We start from the raw sequence: 17,144 nt of genomic DNA, 5'->3' as shown, positions 1-17,144 counted from the left end.
ACTCTTGTAACACAAAAACTACTCTTGTAACACAAAAACTACTGTTGTAACACAAAAACTACTGTTGTAACACAAAAACTACTCTTGTAACACAAAAACTACTGTTGTAACACAAAAACTAATGTTGTAACACAAAAACTACTCTTGTAACACAAAAACTACTGTTGTAACACAAAAACTACTGTTGTAACACAAAAACTACTGTTGTAACACAAAAACTAATGTTGTAACACAAAAACTACTGTTGTAACACAAAAACTAATGTTGTAACACAAAAACTACTGTTGTAACACAAAAACTACTCTTGTAACACAAAAACTACTGTTGTAACACAAAAACTACTCTTGTAACACAAAAACTACTCTTGTAACACAAAAACTACTCTTGTAACACAAAAACTACTGTTGTAACACAAAAACTACTGTTGTAACACAAAAACTACTCTTGTAACACAAAAACTACTCTTGTAACACAAAAACTACTCTTGTAACACAAAAACTACTCTTGTAACACAAAAACTACTCTTGTAACACAAAAACTACTCTTGTAACACAAAAACTAATGTTGTAACACAAAAACTACTCTTGTAACACAAAAACTACTCTTGTAACACAAAAACTACTCTTGTAACACAAAAACTACTCTTGTAACACAAAAACTACTCTTGTAACACAAAAACTACTCTTGTAACACAAAAACTACTCTTGTAACACAAAAACTACTGTTGTAACACAAAAACTACTCTTGTAACACAAAAACTACTCTTGTAACACAAAAACTACTGTTGTAACACAAAAACTACTCTTGTAACACAAAAACTACTCTTGTAACACAAAAACTACTGTTGTAACACAAAAACTACTGTTGTAACACAAAAACTACTGTTGTAACACAAAAACTACTCTTGTAACACAAAAACTACTGTTGTAACACAAAAACTACTGTTGTAACACAAAAACTAATGTTGTAACACAAAAACTACTGTTGTAACACAAAAACTACTGTTGTAACACAAAAACTACTCTTGTAACACAAAAACTACTGTTGTAACACAAAAACTACTCTTGTAACACAAAAACTACTCTTGTAACACAAAAACTAATGTTGTAACACAAAAACTACTGTTGTAACACAAAAACTACTCTTGTAACACAAAAACTAGTTGTAACACAAAAACTACTGTTGTAACACAAAAACTACTCTTGTAACACAAAAACTACTGTTGTAACACAAAAACTACTGTTGTAACACAAAAACTACTCTTGTAACACAAAAACTACTCTTGTAACACAAAAACTACTGTTGTAACACAAAAACTACTGTTGTAACACAAAAACTACTGTTGTAACACAAAAACTACTGTTGTAACACAAAAACTACTCTTGTAACACAAAAACTACTGTTGTAACACAAAAACTAATGTTGTAACACAAAAACTACTCTTGTAACACAAAAACTACTGTTGTAACACAAAAACTAATGTTGTAACACAAAAACTACTCTTGTAACACAAAAACTACTCTTGTAACACAAAAACTACTGTTGTAACACAAAAACTACTGTTGTAACACAAAAACTACTCTTGTAACACAAAAACTACTGTTGTAACACAAAAACTACTGTTGTAACACAAAAACTAATGTTGTAACACAAAAACTACTCTTGTAACACAAAAACTACTGTTGTAACACAAAAACTAATGTTGTAACACAAAAACTACTCTTGTAACACAAAAACTACTCTTGTAACACAAAAACTACTGTTGTAACACAAAAACTACTGTTGTAACACAAAAACTACTGTTGTAACACAAAAACTACTCTTGTAACACAAAAACTACTGTTGTAACACAAAAACTACTGTTGTAACACAAAAACTACTGTTGTAACACAAAAACTACTGTTGTAACACAAAAACTACTGTTGTAACACAAAAACTAATGTTGTAACACAAAAACTACTCTTGTAACACAAAAACTACTCTTGTAACACAAAAACTACTCTTGTAACACAAAAACTACTCTTGTAACACAAAAACTACTCTTGTAACACAAAAACTACTCTTGTAACACAAAAACTACTCTTGTAACACAAAAACTACTGTTGTAACACAAAAACTTGTAACACAAAAACTACTGTTGTAACACAAAAACTACTGTTGTAACACAAAAACACAAAAAAAACTACTCTTGTAACACAAAAACTACTACTTGTAACACAAAAACTACTGTTGTAACACAAAAACTACTGTTGTAACACAAAAACTACTGTTGTAACACAAAAACTACTGTTGTAACACAAAAACTACTCTTGTAACAAAAAACTACTCTTGTAACACAAAAACTACTAACTGTTGTAACACAAAAACTACTCTACTGTAACACAAAAACTACTGTTGTAACACAAAAACTACTCTTGTAACACAAAAACTACTGTTGTAACACAAAAACTACTCTTGTAACACAAAAACTACTCTTGTAACACAAAAACTACTGTTGTAACACAAAAACTACTCTTGTAACACAAAAACTACTCTTGTAACACAAAAACTACTGTTGTAACACAAAAACTACTCTTGTAACACAAAAACTACTGTTGTAACACAAAAACTACTCTTGTAACACAAAAACTACTCTTGTAACACAAAAACTACTGTTGTAACACAAAAACTACTCTTGTAACACAAAAACTACTCTTGTAACACAAAAACTACTGTTGTAACACAAAAACTACTCTTGTAACACAAAAACTACTCTTGTAACACAAAAACTACTCTTGTAACACAAAAACTACTCTTGTAACACAAAAACTACTCTTGTAACACAAAAACTACTCTTGTAACACAAAAACTACTGTTGTAACACAAAAACTACTCTTGTAACACAAAAACTACTCTTGTAACACAAAAACTACTCTTGTAACACAAAAACTACTGTTGTAACACAAAAACTACTCTTGTAACACAAAAACTACTCTTGTAACACAAAAACTACTCTTGTAACACAAAAACTACTCTTGTAACACAAAAACTACTGTTGTAACACAAAAACTACTCTTGTAACACAAAAACTACTCTTGTAACACAAAAACTACTGTTGTAACACAAAAACTACTCTTGTAACACAAAAACTACTGTTGTAACACAAAAACTACTGTTGTAACACAAAAACTACTCTTGTAACACAAAAACTACTGTTGTAACACAAAAACTACTGTTGTAACACAAAAACTAATTTCAAGCCATTACCGGGGCTCACTCTGGACCAAATTTCGGTTCAACCAATTTTGAGAAATGTAACATATTTTCTTGAAATTTATTAAAATGTGGTTAATTTGAGGAATATTTTATTAGCCAAAGACTTATTTTTGTAGTAATTTTTTTAATAAAAATTAGCAATTGGCTAATTTGGCAATGTACAGTGAGCCCTGCCTTACCTCATCCGGTTCCATGGGAATAATGGTGCACAATGCAAAGATGAACGGGTGGACGTATTTCATGTACAGGTAATACGTGGCAACAGCATCAGACACTGAATAGTTGGCCAACACCTGGAAAAATAAAACAAATAGATTATTACCATCGTGTGTTTTGGATTTAAAGAGACAGACCCTAGTTTTTAAACACTAAGGCATATTTTTCACTATTAGAGCTGTCACTGAAATCAAACATTATTTATTTTATTGTTTAGATTATCTCTTTCCATACAAACTGAAGTGTTTCTGGTCATCCTGGTGTTTCTAATATCACCGAAATGCATTTTTCATATTTAAAAACGCACATGTGTCTCAGAAGTTACAGTTATATACTTACGTTTTAGTCTATTTTAAAGGTATTTCAATGTCACCGACTCTTGTTTCACTGTTGTATCCAAATTTGTTACAGGTTTGTAAATTAACCAAACTTAGTGTCCATTTTTATGGGTTGAAACTAGGGTCTAAGTGAAAAATATTCATTAGTGTTTAAAAACTAGGGTCTGTCCCTTTAAAATATTATATATTATTTCTATAATGTCAAAACTTTCATGAACAATAATTTGAAAAGGAAGTATTAAATTATTCTAAATACTCATAAACCTATCAAATTTGTAATACTCATAGTCTTTGGATTAAACATGTGCATGGAGTACGTTATGTAAATGACATGTGTTTGTACCTGTGGTTCTTCACTAGCCATTCGACACATCTCTTCAGGATCCAACTCTACCGGGTCGTATCTCAGTTTGGCCTAAATCAAATAACACTTACAAAATATCATTTATATTAAGATTAATGGATATAAAATTATACAACGGATCTTTTCTAAATATATATTTATGGAAGGAAAGAAATGTTTTGTTTAACGATGCACTCAACACATTTTAGTAAGACATATGGTTAAGGACCACAGATATAGAGAACAAACTAGCAAGGGATCTTTTATATGCACCATCCCACAGACAGGATAGTACCTACCACAGCCTTTGTTACATCAGTTGTGGAGAACTGGCTGGAACGAGAAATAGCCCAATGAGGCCACTGACGGGATATATATAATAAAAGTACTTTATAAAAAGACTATTAATTAAATGCTATGACAAAAGCAAAAATTAAGAGATATTAACAAGATGTTTCAAGTTTAGTATACTAAACTACAATATTTTAATAAAAACTTTATTTTAAAAATACAAATTCAACTGTACTTGTAATAATTCAGTTTGTAACTCACATGACAATAAGCATTAAAAAAAATAAGAATATAAAAAAATATTTCAACATGAAGACGTTTTTTTAAATTCTGAAAAATACCTTGGCTACAGCTTTTAAATTCTGACTGCCAACGGGAAGATAGCTGTCTCTTTTGACCCATCTGTAAAGACGAACACACAGATTTCAAAACACGTGTTTCTCTTTAATTCATAAGAAGCATCATGTTTATTTATAACAGTGCATTATTAAAGCATTTGTCTATACCTACATATATATTTTACTACATGAAAAAAATCCTATCATATTTCTTCCAACCAATTTTGCTGCTGAAATTACTTTAAAGGCACTGAAAAACAATCTTTTTGGTCATCATAGGGTTCGTAATAGCTCACAATGTATTTTATGTGAAAACAGAAAAGGTGTACATATCTCGAAAGCTAGAGTCAATGACTAAAATTGTAACAAGCCTTCTGAGAGTACTGCTAAAGCAATACATGTCCTCTAAAAGGACCAAACGTTATTCTTATCACCTAAATTCAGGGTCCATAAATGTGAAAAATTGTTAAACTGCCATGAAAGTCAAATGTGATCTGTAACAGAACATAATAAAGCTGTAGACAAAATTTCACATCAATATCTTGAGTCATTATGAAAGAAACATCCGAAAAACTATGTGCAACTGACGGACAGATGGACATGAAATCTATAGTTCCCTCTGGTCGGACCGGTAGGAGACTAATAAACAGAGATTTTGTAGTTTTGTTAGTACCTATAACAGTCCATGTGTATTGATGTCCGTGACTTGTATTCTCCCTGATTATCCTTCTGTACTCCAATCTGTCGATACATATCAATACCATGGAATCCCGATCGCGTCTCCACAAACGGCCTGTTGAAAAACAAAAAAACATTAAGTGGGACAGTCTGCTACCAAAGACAATACATTGTCTTATAACCTATGGAATCCCACTCACGTCTCTGCAAACGGCCTGTTGAAAAACAAAAAAACATTAAGTGGGACAGTCTGCTACCAAAGAAAATACATTGTCTTATAGCCTATGGAATCCTGCTCGCGTCTCCACAAACGGCCTGTTGAAAAACTAAAAACATTAAGTGGTACATGTACAATACATTGTCTTATAGCCTAAATGAACAAGACATATGAACATATTATTTAACTGATTTCTTTTTTGATGTGACACTGAAGAAAACAAGTATACCATACATCTTCCAAAAACATTATGATACTGCAGAATGGGTTGTCCATAGAGGAGCAAAAATTTTAACAGAGTACAATTTAATCCTCTCAATTTAATTAATATTAAAATAAATTTGTATATACATTTTATACATGTACATATATGTATACATTATCACTGCAAAATGGGTTGGCCACCCAAACTGATTAATACAGTGCATAGAAGCAAATATTTGAACAGAATACAATTTAATTCCCTCAATTTAATTAATATTGAAATAAACTTGTATATACATTTTATACATATATACATTGTCACATGTCTAAAACAGAATACCGCTAACAAAAAAAGAAACATTTAAGACATTGTTTGGCACTTGGCAAGTTTACACCATAGTCGGGATTGTAATTAGTTGAGAAGTTAGGCTATGTAAATGTAGTACTACTATTACCATAATGTCCTTTCTACAATAACTGGACAAATTTTTATCATTACCAACTTACCAATCGAAACTGTCTCCATTGTATGTAACATACACATGCGGCTTAACATCCAAAATATGGTCAAAGAACCGCTGTATGGTTGAAGCCTACAAAATATAAAATATTATTTAGTTAAAAACTATCCCGTCTAATTTTAGCATTAGAACAGTTACATTCTTGCCAGAATAGTTTTATTGAAAGGATAATTTTTTAATGTGCATAGATACCAGAATTTTACTTCAAGCTACTATAAAACGCATCTGATATATGCAACAAATGTATTTGATGCACTCTAAAAAAACAAACGTAATATGAAACTAATGCTAATTATTAACAACATTTGAAAACTGAAGGTCTGCATTGACATTAGAGTAATTTTATAAAAGTGTAAATGAAACTACAGAGAAAAGTCAAAAAGAATCACAAGGTATATCTTACTTCATCAGGCTCATTAAACACTGTAAATGGCCCCTCAAACTCTGGACGTGGAGTGTATTCGAAGTCTTCCACATCCTGAGATACAATTTCTCTGTTACAGATCAGAAAACCCTAAAAAATATATAATAATAAACCTTATTAGAGTAAAATTTAATATTCTATTTTACTTATATACAGACATTTCAATATGGTTTCTAACAATGGATCTCACAGATTTTTTTTTTTTTTTATAAACTTTGTATATTTGTTCACAATATGCTGATAGAAAATGTAAAAGATTCCAAACAGTTCAGTGCAAATCGTTAGTTAAAATTGTTTTTTAAAAACCTAATCAAAATTTAAAAAAATTAATGTTTTACCACTAATACACAAATCTAAAAATTCAGTAGACAATATTCAAATGAAGGCCATTTCTCATCTTCTCCGATCAAATCCAGCTTACTTAGCTATTATTTAAATTAATTAAACAACAAAAAGAGTGGACAGCGAAAGAAGCTGAAAGATAGGAGAAGCTTCCAGATCAGGAAGAAATGAGATGGAGTTCAAAGGTGAGAAAAGAAATGAGATGGAGTTCAAAGGTGAGAAAAGAAATGAGATGGAGTTCAAAGGTGAGAAAAGAAATGAGATGGAGTTCAAAGGTGAGAAAAGAAATGAGATGAGTTCAAAGGTGAGAAAAGAAATGAGATGAGTTCAAAGGTGAGAAAAGAAATGAGATGGAGTTCAAAGGTGAGAAAAGAAATGAGATGGAGTTCAAAGGTGAGAAAAGAAATGAGATGGAGTTCAAAGGTGAGAAAAGAAATGAGATGGAGTTCAAAGGTGAGAAAAGAAATGAGATGAGTTCAAAGGTGAGAAAAGAAAGGGAGCAGTGGGATAAAAAAAAAAAAAAAAAAAAACCAACAACAAAAAGAGTAGAAACCTGTCCATCTATCATGTATGAGATCATCATAATCTGGTCCACTTGAGAGTCGGGAAACTTCAGCGGCAGTTTTGTTGTTTCGATGTCGTACGCTAGCACTACAGGTTCCTGAAAATATTGTAACAGAAAATGGAGTCTGTAACTGTATGTGCGTACAATCAAATTCACTGTAAATATTGTAACAGAAAATGGAAAGTCTGTAACTGTATGTGCGTACAATCAAATTCATTGTAAATATTGTAACAGAAAATGGAAAGTCTGTAACTGTATGTGCGTACAATCAAATTCATTGTAAATATTGTAACAGAAAATGGAAAGTCTGTAACTGTATGTGCGTACAATCAAATTCATTGTAAATATTGTAACAGAAAATGGAAAGTCTGTAACTGTATGTGCGTACAATCAAATTCATTGTAAATATTGTTAGATGGCTAATTTATTTATATATTTTTTAGTCTGCAGTACATATCAGTGTTTCCCCTAGGAGCTGCTCGGATGCCGCGAATATATTTACCGGAACTGTAAAAATTGTTACCATGAAAAAAAAACACGGACTCACCTCTGTGATCAATTCAACGATAGAATTTTTTCAAATGCAAAAATTACTTGTCATCAATATATTCACTAAATAAGTACATTGTTCGAGTCCGATGGCCAACGGGGAAGAAAAAAATTCAACCACCATAATGATAATCGTATGAAACAAACAAAAATCGGACCACCATGATCGTATGAATAAAGATCTACAAGTCAATTATTTTGATTTCCTTTCACATGTAATGGTTCTCTAATGAATATATGGACACCAGTAATCCCTGTCCCATCCCTGAAATGAATATACCTACTGATGTAATTTTATTGAAGTCCAAGTTAAATGGTAACCAAAAAAAAATTTCCTGGGATTTTGCCGCCATTTTCCTCTAACTGGTATCTATATAACTGAGCCGTAATCTCTTTTGTTTCACTGCTCACCCCATCTCACCCATCCCAGTTATTTTAAGCTAGGTCAAATACAAACCGTTACATACTAAAATTAAAATTTAAAAAAAGTTTCCAGATCCAGGATAGACTATAAATAAGTAAAGTATTATAAAATTACATACAGGTCTATCGACAAGATCGTCTCTGAGGCGAATGATCGGAGCCGCACTGCCGCGTCCCTGGATGGAGTACCAGTGACCAACAAAGATCTTCAAGTCAATGCTGACTCTCATGTGATACGGAACATCATATTCTCTGTAAAAAAATTAAACAAACATCTTCAAATCTTTGCAAAATCTTATGTGATACGAGACGTCACTTTCTGTAACAAAATAAATTAAGATCTTCAGAAAATTGCAAAATCTCACGTGATACGAAACGTCATATTCTCTCTAAGAATAAAATAAAGATCTTCAAATCATTGCACTCTCACATGATACAGAACATCATACTCTGTAAAAAAAACAAATAATAAAAAATAAAGATTGTCAAATCACTGCACTATCACAGGGCTAGCTCCATCTTCATAAATCAAGGCTAATATTCATTCCTCGTATTCAGCCTTGATACACGATTTCTTGACGACATGTATCAAGGCTGAATACGAGGAACGAATATTAGCCTTGATTTATGAAGATGGGCTAGCTCTGGACGAGTAGAAACTTTTGCCAAATGATTTGTTAAATTTTCAAAAATTGCAGAAATCCAGTTATTATCTAACAAAATATCAATTATTACTCAACATTATTTCGCAAAATCAAAATAAATTTCGCCAATTGTGTTTAAAATTCGCAATTGGCGAATGCCAGAGCTAGCTCTGCTCTCACATAATATGGAACTATGGAAATAAACAAGCATTATGAGAGTACTGCTAAAGCAATAAATGTCCACTACCGAAATCAAATGTTTTTTGTATCTCCTAAATTCAAGGGCCATACTTCTGTGAAAAGAGGGTAAATCACCATAAAAGTTAAACTTGATCAGTAACAGTACATAAGAAAGGCATATACAACACTTTGACAATAACTTCAATAAAGGTTCATATAGATTGGATGCGGCATATGTCTGTGGTCCAATTGTTGCATCTGAGGCTTGTGTTTTGGGCACATACAAGAGCTGGGTGGTATACCGTATATACCTTTCTGTATTCAGTATCATGTCAATACTGATTTACCATGCCGAGCAAATTTCAAAATACAAACATTTTGGTATTGAAAAAATGTTATCCGCCATTTAGTAAAGCACTAACAATATATCTGATGAACACAATATAGCTGAAAGGAAGAGAAATTTAATTCTATTTAGATGAAAGTAGTGGGCGAGACTTAACTCAGGTATGCATTTAAAACAGGAGTATACCAAAAATACCACTCCATATCGGTATTGTATCACTACTAAATACTGTACCGATACCGAGGTAAATCACCCCAAAAATACCGATACCAAACCTGAAATTTCAATAACGCCTACCTCTAGCATATACGCTATATATAATGATTTCATTGTGGTTGGCTGCAAACGCACACATCCAGTCTATACGATCTAATTGATCGGACTACACATACTCGATGTTACTCACCTGATATCAATGATATTGTCCAACTGGTCGGATATCTTCTTGGAAATCAATTCACTATCTTCCCCAGTCAGGTGGCTAAAATAAAACTCTATATTGACAGTACACATGAATACTGTGTCACAAAACCCAAAAGTAGAAATGCAAAATTTCATATGAATAACGTTGTTATATCCAGATTGGAACATTTTCATTTAAAATTCAGGAAAAAATCTGAAAGAACCCCCTGCCAAAATGGGAGCACATATATATATGTGACTGGTTTAGAGTCGTTTCACTATAGTTTAAAATGTTCTGAAGAGTTGTTACACAAATATTCCAATTTTGTTTCCTTTGCAGCCACTGACCAACATCTACTCTATTTATTGTTTTTCAAAAGGTAAGTATTATAAATAATATGTGTGTGGTTGCTAACTAAATCTTACCTACCTTGACAACATAGATGTGTATGCTTCATTTTGCTTCTCACGCTCCTTGTTTTTACGAACTGCAGGAAAAATCACTTTCTTCACGCTCTGAAGATCATCAACATGCAAAAATGAAAGGCGAAGGTAGGTTCGCTTCAAACCCACAAGGTGGTTGTGCTAAAATATACAATTAATTCAAATTAGTAACAATGAAATATAGCTGTCAAAGCCACTAATGGTCATAGTTTCTGTCAAGCATTAGAAAATTATCTTAAAACAATAAGTGCAATTTAAGTTTTAAGTGCACTTGAAATGAAAAAGTACATGGACATGTTTTTTCTCAACAAATAATAAATTACAATATGGAAGATGTAGTTGAGCAAATTTATAATCCCATCCATCATCTACTTCGGAGTCTGTATTATCAGTTATTTTCGGCGAACATATGCTTTACAAATCTTCAATTATCATTAAATAATAATGTCAAACGTGTTTTAAATTAAATCTTATACAAATAGCAAGAAAATCGAACCCATGTGCGCGTTACATCATCAATAACACTTACACAATTTAGTCCGTGTTTGTTTTCTTTTCGACATTGCAATAACAACTTAAATATGAATCCCAGTCAACAAAATACATTCGACATATTCAATTCACATTCTACTATGTTCTTGCGTTCACAGAATCAAGATAGATAACTCCTTTGAATGTTGACAGTTGTGATTATAGTCGAGAATGGGTTTTCACGTTAGCTTTGCACGTTTCGACTAGTCGAGATTGGGAGGCAAAGAGTTAATTGTCAATACATGTGACACTAAACTCAAATGTGTGTTGGACCCAAAACAATCTTGTTCATGCATGGACTGAATTCATACATACAAGATCTAAGTCTTCTTTGTTAACACTTTCAATTGAAGCAATTTTCCCCGAGAACTTCCTTGTAAGATACGACGCTACTTCCCGCTCACATCCTTGTTTAGTAGCCACATAGAAATAGGTCTTGAATGGTAGTGTCGCCTGTAAAAAGGGAATAGTAGATTAATTCAAAAATGAACAATTTATTCTTCAAATGTATCTGTTAAATACTGTATAATACTTTATTTTCGCGTTTTTCGCGTGTGAATGAAATTCATGAAAATATATTCCACGCGAAAATAAACTTTTTATAAAGGCCGACAAATTTTTAAATGTAGTCTCGTTCAACTATACCACATTAGTTTCCGATGTACGAGGCTAGTAGTAACAAAGCGGTGCTCCCTCCTGTCACGGAACAAAACACAAAAGCTGTTTGAAACTTTAAATCAAGAACACGATCAAGTATATGCATGATAATAAAACAATACTAACACTAAAAAGCTTTATGCTGTTTTCCTTCGCATGTGCTAGCGATCAGTTCATTGGACACAGTCTACACGTGTTCAACGACGGAAGTAAACATGCATTATCACAGTATATTAAAAATGTGGAAGTGAAAAAATCCGGACTGGGTTATGTTCAGAGGTTTCACAATTTTATTTTTATTTTTGGCCTGTTAGCCAATCACAAACCGTTTTGAACTAGTATTTTGATGGCAATAAATATTGTTTCAATCAAACTTAAGTTGCTGAGTACTAGTAGCTTGTGCTTTCAAATTTTGTTTCGTTTGTTTTCGGTTTTTGTTTTTATAACAATTAAAAGGACAATAAAGTCTTGATTGGTTAAAGCAGGAAAACTATTGTATTATGTGTATAGCACTCGTGTGTACATGTAGGATTAGTTCTACAGATTAGCGTAACAACCGGCAAAACTAAGTTCCATTTTTAAAACAAAATTATTGACATCTGTACTTCGTTTTTTTATTGATGGGGGTTGGGAGATTAGCGAAAATAAATGTTCGCGAATTGACCCATTTTCATTAAATCGCGAAAATAAAGTATTCTACAGTATATATTTACTGTTTTAACTTCATAGTAATCATTTAATATATACAATTTCTAAAAACAAATAATTTAATGGGTTATTGCAAATTATTATCCGGTAATTATTCAAGTAAGGTTCAAGCAGAGTCCTGGACACACAATCTGGGCTGTCTGACCAGGGCAGTGGGTTAATGATTAGTAACAGAGAAGTCGGTATAGTGGCCTTATTCATACTGGGTGGGAGTCAGTACTGGGATGTAAATTCAGCACCAACCAGCCTGAAGTCTGATGGCTTAACCACTACACCACCGGAACCAGTTATTGAAGAACAGCGAGGGATCTTTGATATATATGATTTTCAAAACTGGACAGCACATACCACAGCTTTTGATATACCAGTCAAGGAGCACTGGTTGGGATGGATAGAAACATATCACCGGGGAGAATAGACCGTATCACCTACTTCAACTCAGACGTGTCCTCTCCCACTGAGAGTAAAACATACCTTGAATGCCGACCCATCTTCTTGTAGGAAGTAATAATCTACAGCACTGATCATCCTCTTGTTCTCATCCAGAATATCGGTCTACAAACACAAATAAATAATACTATTACCCCAGCGGTCGCTCATAACAGGGAAAGTATTTTCCATATTTTCTCAGTGAGAAATATTCTGCATTGGTCCAACGAACAATACTATTGGACGATTTGACACTTACAAACCTATGACCATGTCGGTACTAAATACGACATCATCACGATTTGGCAAAGACACAAAATGACGTCATGTAGTTTGAAGTGTTTGTGGTTATGGCTGTCTGGTTTGGGTGTTAAATTTATAACAAAATGTCATTTTAATACAATTCAGTATATTTATTTTTAGCAGAATAAAAAAGACTTTTGTTTTTGAAAATTATCTATGAACTTAAATTACAAAGCTATAGCAATTCTCAGAACAGTGCGTAAAGTGGTTTACATCGTTTTTATATAGGTTGGCCTTCATGCATGTGCTTCAAAAATAAAGGTTTTTAGAGAAAAAATAGCTGAGGTAATAAATAGAATAACAAACTCGGTACCAGTTATTACCAAATTTATGTCCCTTGTGAAATAATTTTCACTCGGAAAATAAATTTGATAATAACTGGTAACTCATTTATTATCCTCTATTAATAGAACATAACTATATACATATTACAGTAAGAGATCATGCCACACACAGAGAATTAAATGTCAAAATGAAACAGTTGGCAGAGTTTTTGAAATTTTTTCAAATTTGTTAACGGGCAAAACAATGTGTTGTCTATCATCACATTTCTAATAATAAACGTGTCACCAGGGGAGCTTTGCGCGTGCTAAACCGTAAAAATGTAAATGCTGTGATATGGTGAGCAAGGAGTATACTGTTTAAAGTTGCGTAGCGAATCGTGACACGATATCCTGACAAAATATTCCCTGTATTTTATTCGCACCATTCACTTACTGGATGCATATTAATAAGCCATCCCGTCTTCTCTGCTGGATCTTTGTAGCGCTTAAAGCCAAACCGCTCATCAATTTCATCATTTATTTGTGTGCGCTGGAGACGTTTTTCTGTACCGTCTTCTCGGCTAAAAAGAAAAATCTTCATTAATAAAATAGGAATATAACTGCGGATCTCAGAAATATTTTAAAAAAATTATCTTTGTTAATGGAGCCAAAATTGCCCTTAAGGGCTCATTATTTGTCCAAATGTCCGCCTAGTCCTCTACAGTAGTAACAGTAACTTGGGGGTAGATTTCGGTACCATAAGGTGAATTATTTTGCAAATTTACCCTGCTCCTTCGCCAGATGCTGTCGTAACACCATCTTTATCTGCTTTATATTTTCCCGTATTCTTCCAAACCATAGTTGTTTGTTTTGTTGGCGTTTTTATTATTGGATAATCTGGGATCTAACCAATATTATTCACTTTAATTTTAACATTATTAATTTTCGCGCGGAATCTAAAATCGACTGGTAGGTAAGTCTGTTTAGTCCGTTGCGCTTGCGTTGTAAATTCCACCATTTTTTTAAAGTCGATTCATTCAGTCGATCCAAATAAAAAGGTTTGTTTTGTTTAACGACACCACTAGAGCATATTGATTAATTAATCATCGACTATTGGATGTCAAACATTTGGTATTTCTGATTCGTAGTCATCAGAGGAAACCCGCTACATTTTTTTCGTATGCAGCAAAGGATCTTTTATATGCCCTTTCTCATAGACAGGAAAGCACATACCACGGCCTTTGACCAATTGTGGTGCACTGATTGGAACGAGAAAAACCCAATCAGTTGAATGGATCTATCGAGGTGGTTCGATCCTGTGGCGCAAGCACCTCAAGCGAGCACTCAACCGACTGAGCTAAATCCCGTCCCTCGGTCCTAATAGTGAACATTTAATATATTTATCTACATTATACTAATAAACTATACAAAATGTACAATTAAAATAATGGCCATTTAAAAGTAGTTACTACATTTAAAATAACATTTTCATACAAAAGGAATCTACAGAACAGTTTAATCAACAGCTATTATATATATGATAAATGTATAAAGTCAGCACTATATTCATAAATGTAATGTTTTTCCATTTTGTTGCTATGTAGCCATAATTCAGTTATATATTATAATGCCAATAACAAGGCAGATATGTCTATAGCTATGTAGCTAGTTGAATAATGTTTTGGGTTTTTTTTAGGACAAATTAAATGTTTTTAAGCAGTATTTTATCGTTTAGTAGGTCAACCATACCTTTAATTATTGAAACCTTAGTAACTACGAGATCTAATTCGCAACTCTGCAATCTCGCAGTCTCTTGCTACTAATGGAAAACAAATGTAGCGGGTTTCCTCTCTAAGACAATATGTCAAAATTACCAAATGTTTGACATCCAATAGCCGATTATTAATAAATCAATATGCTCTAGTGGTGTCTTTAAATAAAACAAACTTTAACTTTGCATTGCAGTATGACTAGCACTGACGGTGTTAAGTTGCTTAAGAAGGTCAGGTCAGGTCATAGGGTTTTATGTGCACACTCAGAACAAGCTGTTATAGCGCATGCCTGTCATGGGCGAAGGTGTCGGCCCCGGCCGGCTTTTCCGTCCAGGATAGGGTTGCTTAATAAAGCTGATATTGTGAATTAAGTATCGCAGGCCTAACTCTCGCAACTTTGAGAATTTTGTGAGCAATGTGCAGGCAATTTTCAATGTTGTTTAAGCATTCTTTGTAAATTGAGCACCTAGACACATTTTAACTGCCACTCCATCACTTACCACAATTAGACGTAAGAGCCAGAGGCCCAATACATTAAACGCTCACACTTAAGCGTACGAGACAAGACACCTGCCCCCGCCCCCCTCCCACTGCTGGAGCAAGTCCTTAAATTCGGACAAAAATGATAGATATTCAGGCAAAAAGTGCTAAACTGAGGCCTTTTTTACCATGTATTTCCATCAAAAGTAGTTGTAATTCACGTAAAAAATACTTAATTGGTTTGCAACCCTATATAGCTGTTTGGCTGCAATGCTAATAGGAAAAAGCGTTGTTATTCAGATCCGGGCAGTTTTGTTTAATTCAGACAAAAATCAGCATGCCCTACCCCTCTCCACCCCCTTACAACAATGGGAGCCTGTACGCTTATGCACTCACAACTTAGCGATCTCGCAGCACGATGCAAATACTCCTGTAAAGACGACGCAGTGTTGCTTAAGAGAGATTAAAAGACCTTTGTTAATTAGGCTCTCAATAATTTTTATCATGGAAACAGAAGTCAACAGATACTACTAGTACACTGTCGACGGAGTAACAGCAACCTAAATGCCATAACTTTATATGTCACATTGAACTTTTGATGTGTTGCTGAAGAGAGATTAAAAGACCTTCGTTAATTAGGCCCTCTATACTTTAATCATGGTAACAGAAGTCAACAGATACTACTAGTACAATGTCGACTGATATTGGGTAACAGTAACCTAAATGCCATAACTTTATACGTCACATTGAAGACAATCCTAGATGTGCTTGTGGAGATCCTATTGAAGATGCAGAACATTCGCCATGTCATTGTCCACTTTTCAGGGTGCATAGCAATACCAATTTACAGAAATATTTGGTGATCCACAGTTAACAACCTAAGAAAATATACTATAGACATTTTAAAATCAGTTCAGGACTTTATTGCAAGCAGTAAAAGTTTTGAAACTTGTGCAGTTTGTTTCTTTACTTCCCCGTCAGCCATGTTTTTTTCCCCCTATTTCTCTTTAATCTAGTCAATTCTGTGTCATAACCGATTACTTCATATTCAATTATCCATAGCTGTTATTACTACTTCTATCAGTTATGTATATACTAGTATGCTAATACTGACTGTCATCTTGTTTACATCAATATATGAATTCTAAATTTGTGGAGAAAGGTCCTAAATTAGGCTTATGCTTGTCAACCAATGTAAAAGATGGAATATTCTTTAAAACAATTAGGCACCAGATGATTTCGGAAATGGGAGCAAAGACAAATGTTACACACTAAACAGTA

At 33.2% G+C, this 17,144-nt stretch overlaps 1 protein-coding gene across 1 annotated transcript in view; it reads right to left on the bottom strand.

The window, feature by feature from the left end:
- The window catches only part of LOC121385842 (DNA polymerase epsilon catalytic subunit A-like), a 55,526-nt gene extending 40,980 nt beyond the window's left edge, over nucleotides 1–14,546 (bottom strand). The window contains exons 1-14 of the mRNA XM_041516634.1: nucleotides 14,397–14,546; nucleotides 14,066–14,192; nucleotides 13,091–13,171; nucleotides 11,567–11,704; nucleotides 10,707–10,861; nucleotides 10,281–10,355; nucleotides 8,824–8,956; nucleotides 7,721–7,828; nucleotides 6,805–6,915; nucleotides 6,388–6,473; nucleotides 5,455–5,574; nucleotides 4,785–4,845; nucleotides 4,153–4,224; nucleotides 3,435–3,548 (exon numbers count right to left, since the gene is read on the bottom strand). Coding sequence (XP_041372568.1) covers nucleotides 3,435–3,548; nucleotides 4,153–4,224; nucleotides 4,785–4,845; nucleotides 5,455–5,574; nucleotides 6,388–6,473; nucleotides 6,805–6,915; nucleotides 7,721–7,828; nucleotides 8,824–8,956; nucleotides 10,281–10,355; nucleotides 10,707–10,861; nucleotides 11,567–11,704; nucleotides 13,091–13,171; nucleotides 14,066–14,192; nucleotides 14,397–14,470 — 1,455 coding nt within the window. The 5' untranslated portion in view covers nucleotides 14,471–14,546. The remainder of the gene's footprint in view (nucleotides 1–3,434; nucleotides 3,549–4,152; nucleotides 4,225–4,784; nucleotides 4,846–5,454; nucleotides 5,575–6,387; nucleotides 6,474–6,804; nucleotides 6,916–7,720; nucleotides 7,829–8,823; nucleotides 8,957–10,280; nucleotides 10,356–10,706; nucleotides 10,862–11,566; nucleotides 11,705–13,090; nucleotides 13,172–14,065; nucleotides 14,193–14,396) is intronic.
- Between the last annotated feature and the right edge of the window lie 2,598 nt (nucleotides 14,547–17,144).

This window comes from Gigantopelta aegis, chromosome 2 (genome assembly GCF_016097555.1).
Source record: "Gigantopelta aegis isolate Gae_Host chromosome 2, Gae_host_genome, whole genome shotgun sequence".
In the NCBI taxonomy this organism is placed as follows: domain Eukaryota; kingdom Metazoa; phylum Mollusca; class Gastropoda; order Neomphalida; family Peltospiridae; genus Gigantopelta; species Gigantopelta aegis.
This window is presented reverse-complemented; position numbering and strand designations above follow the sequence as displayed.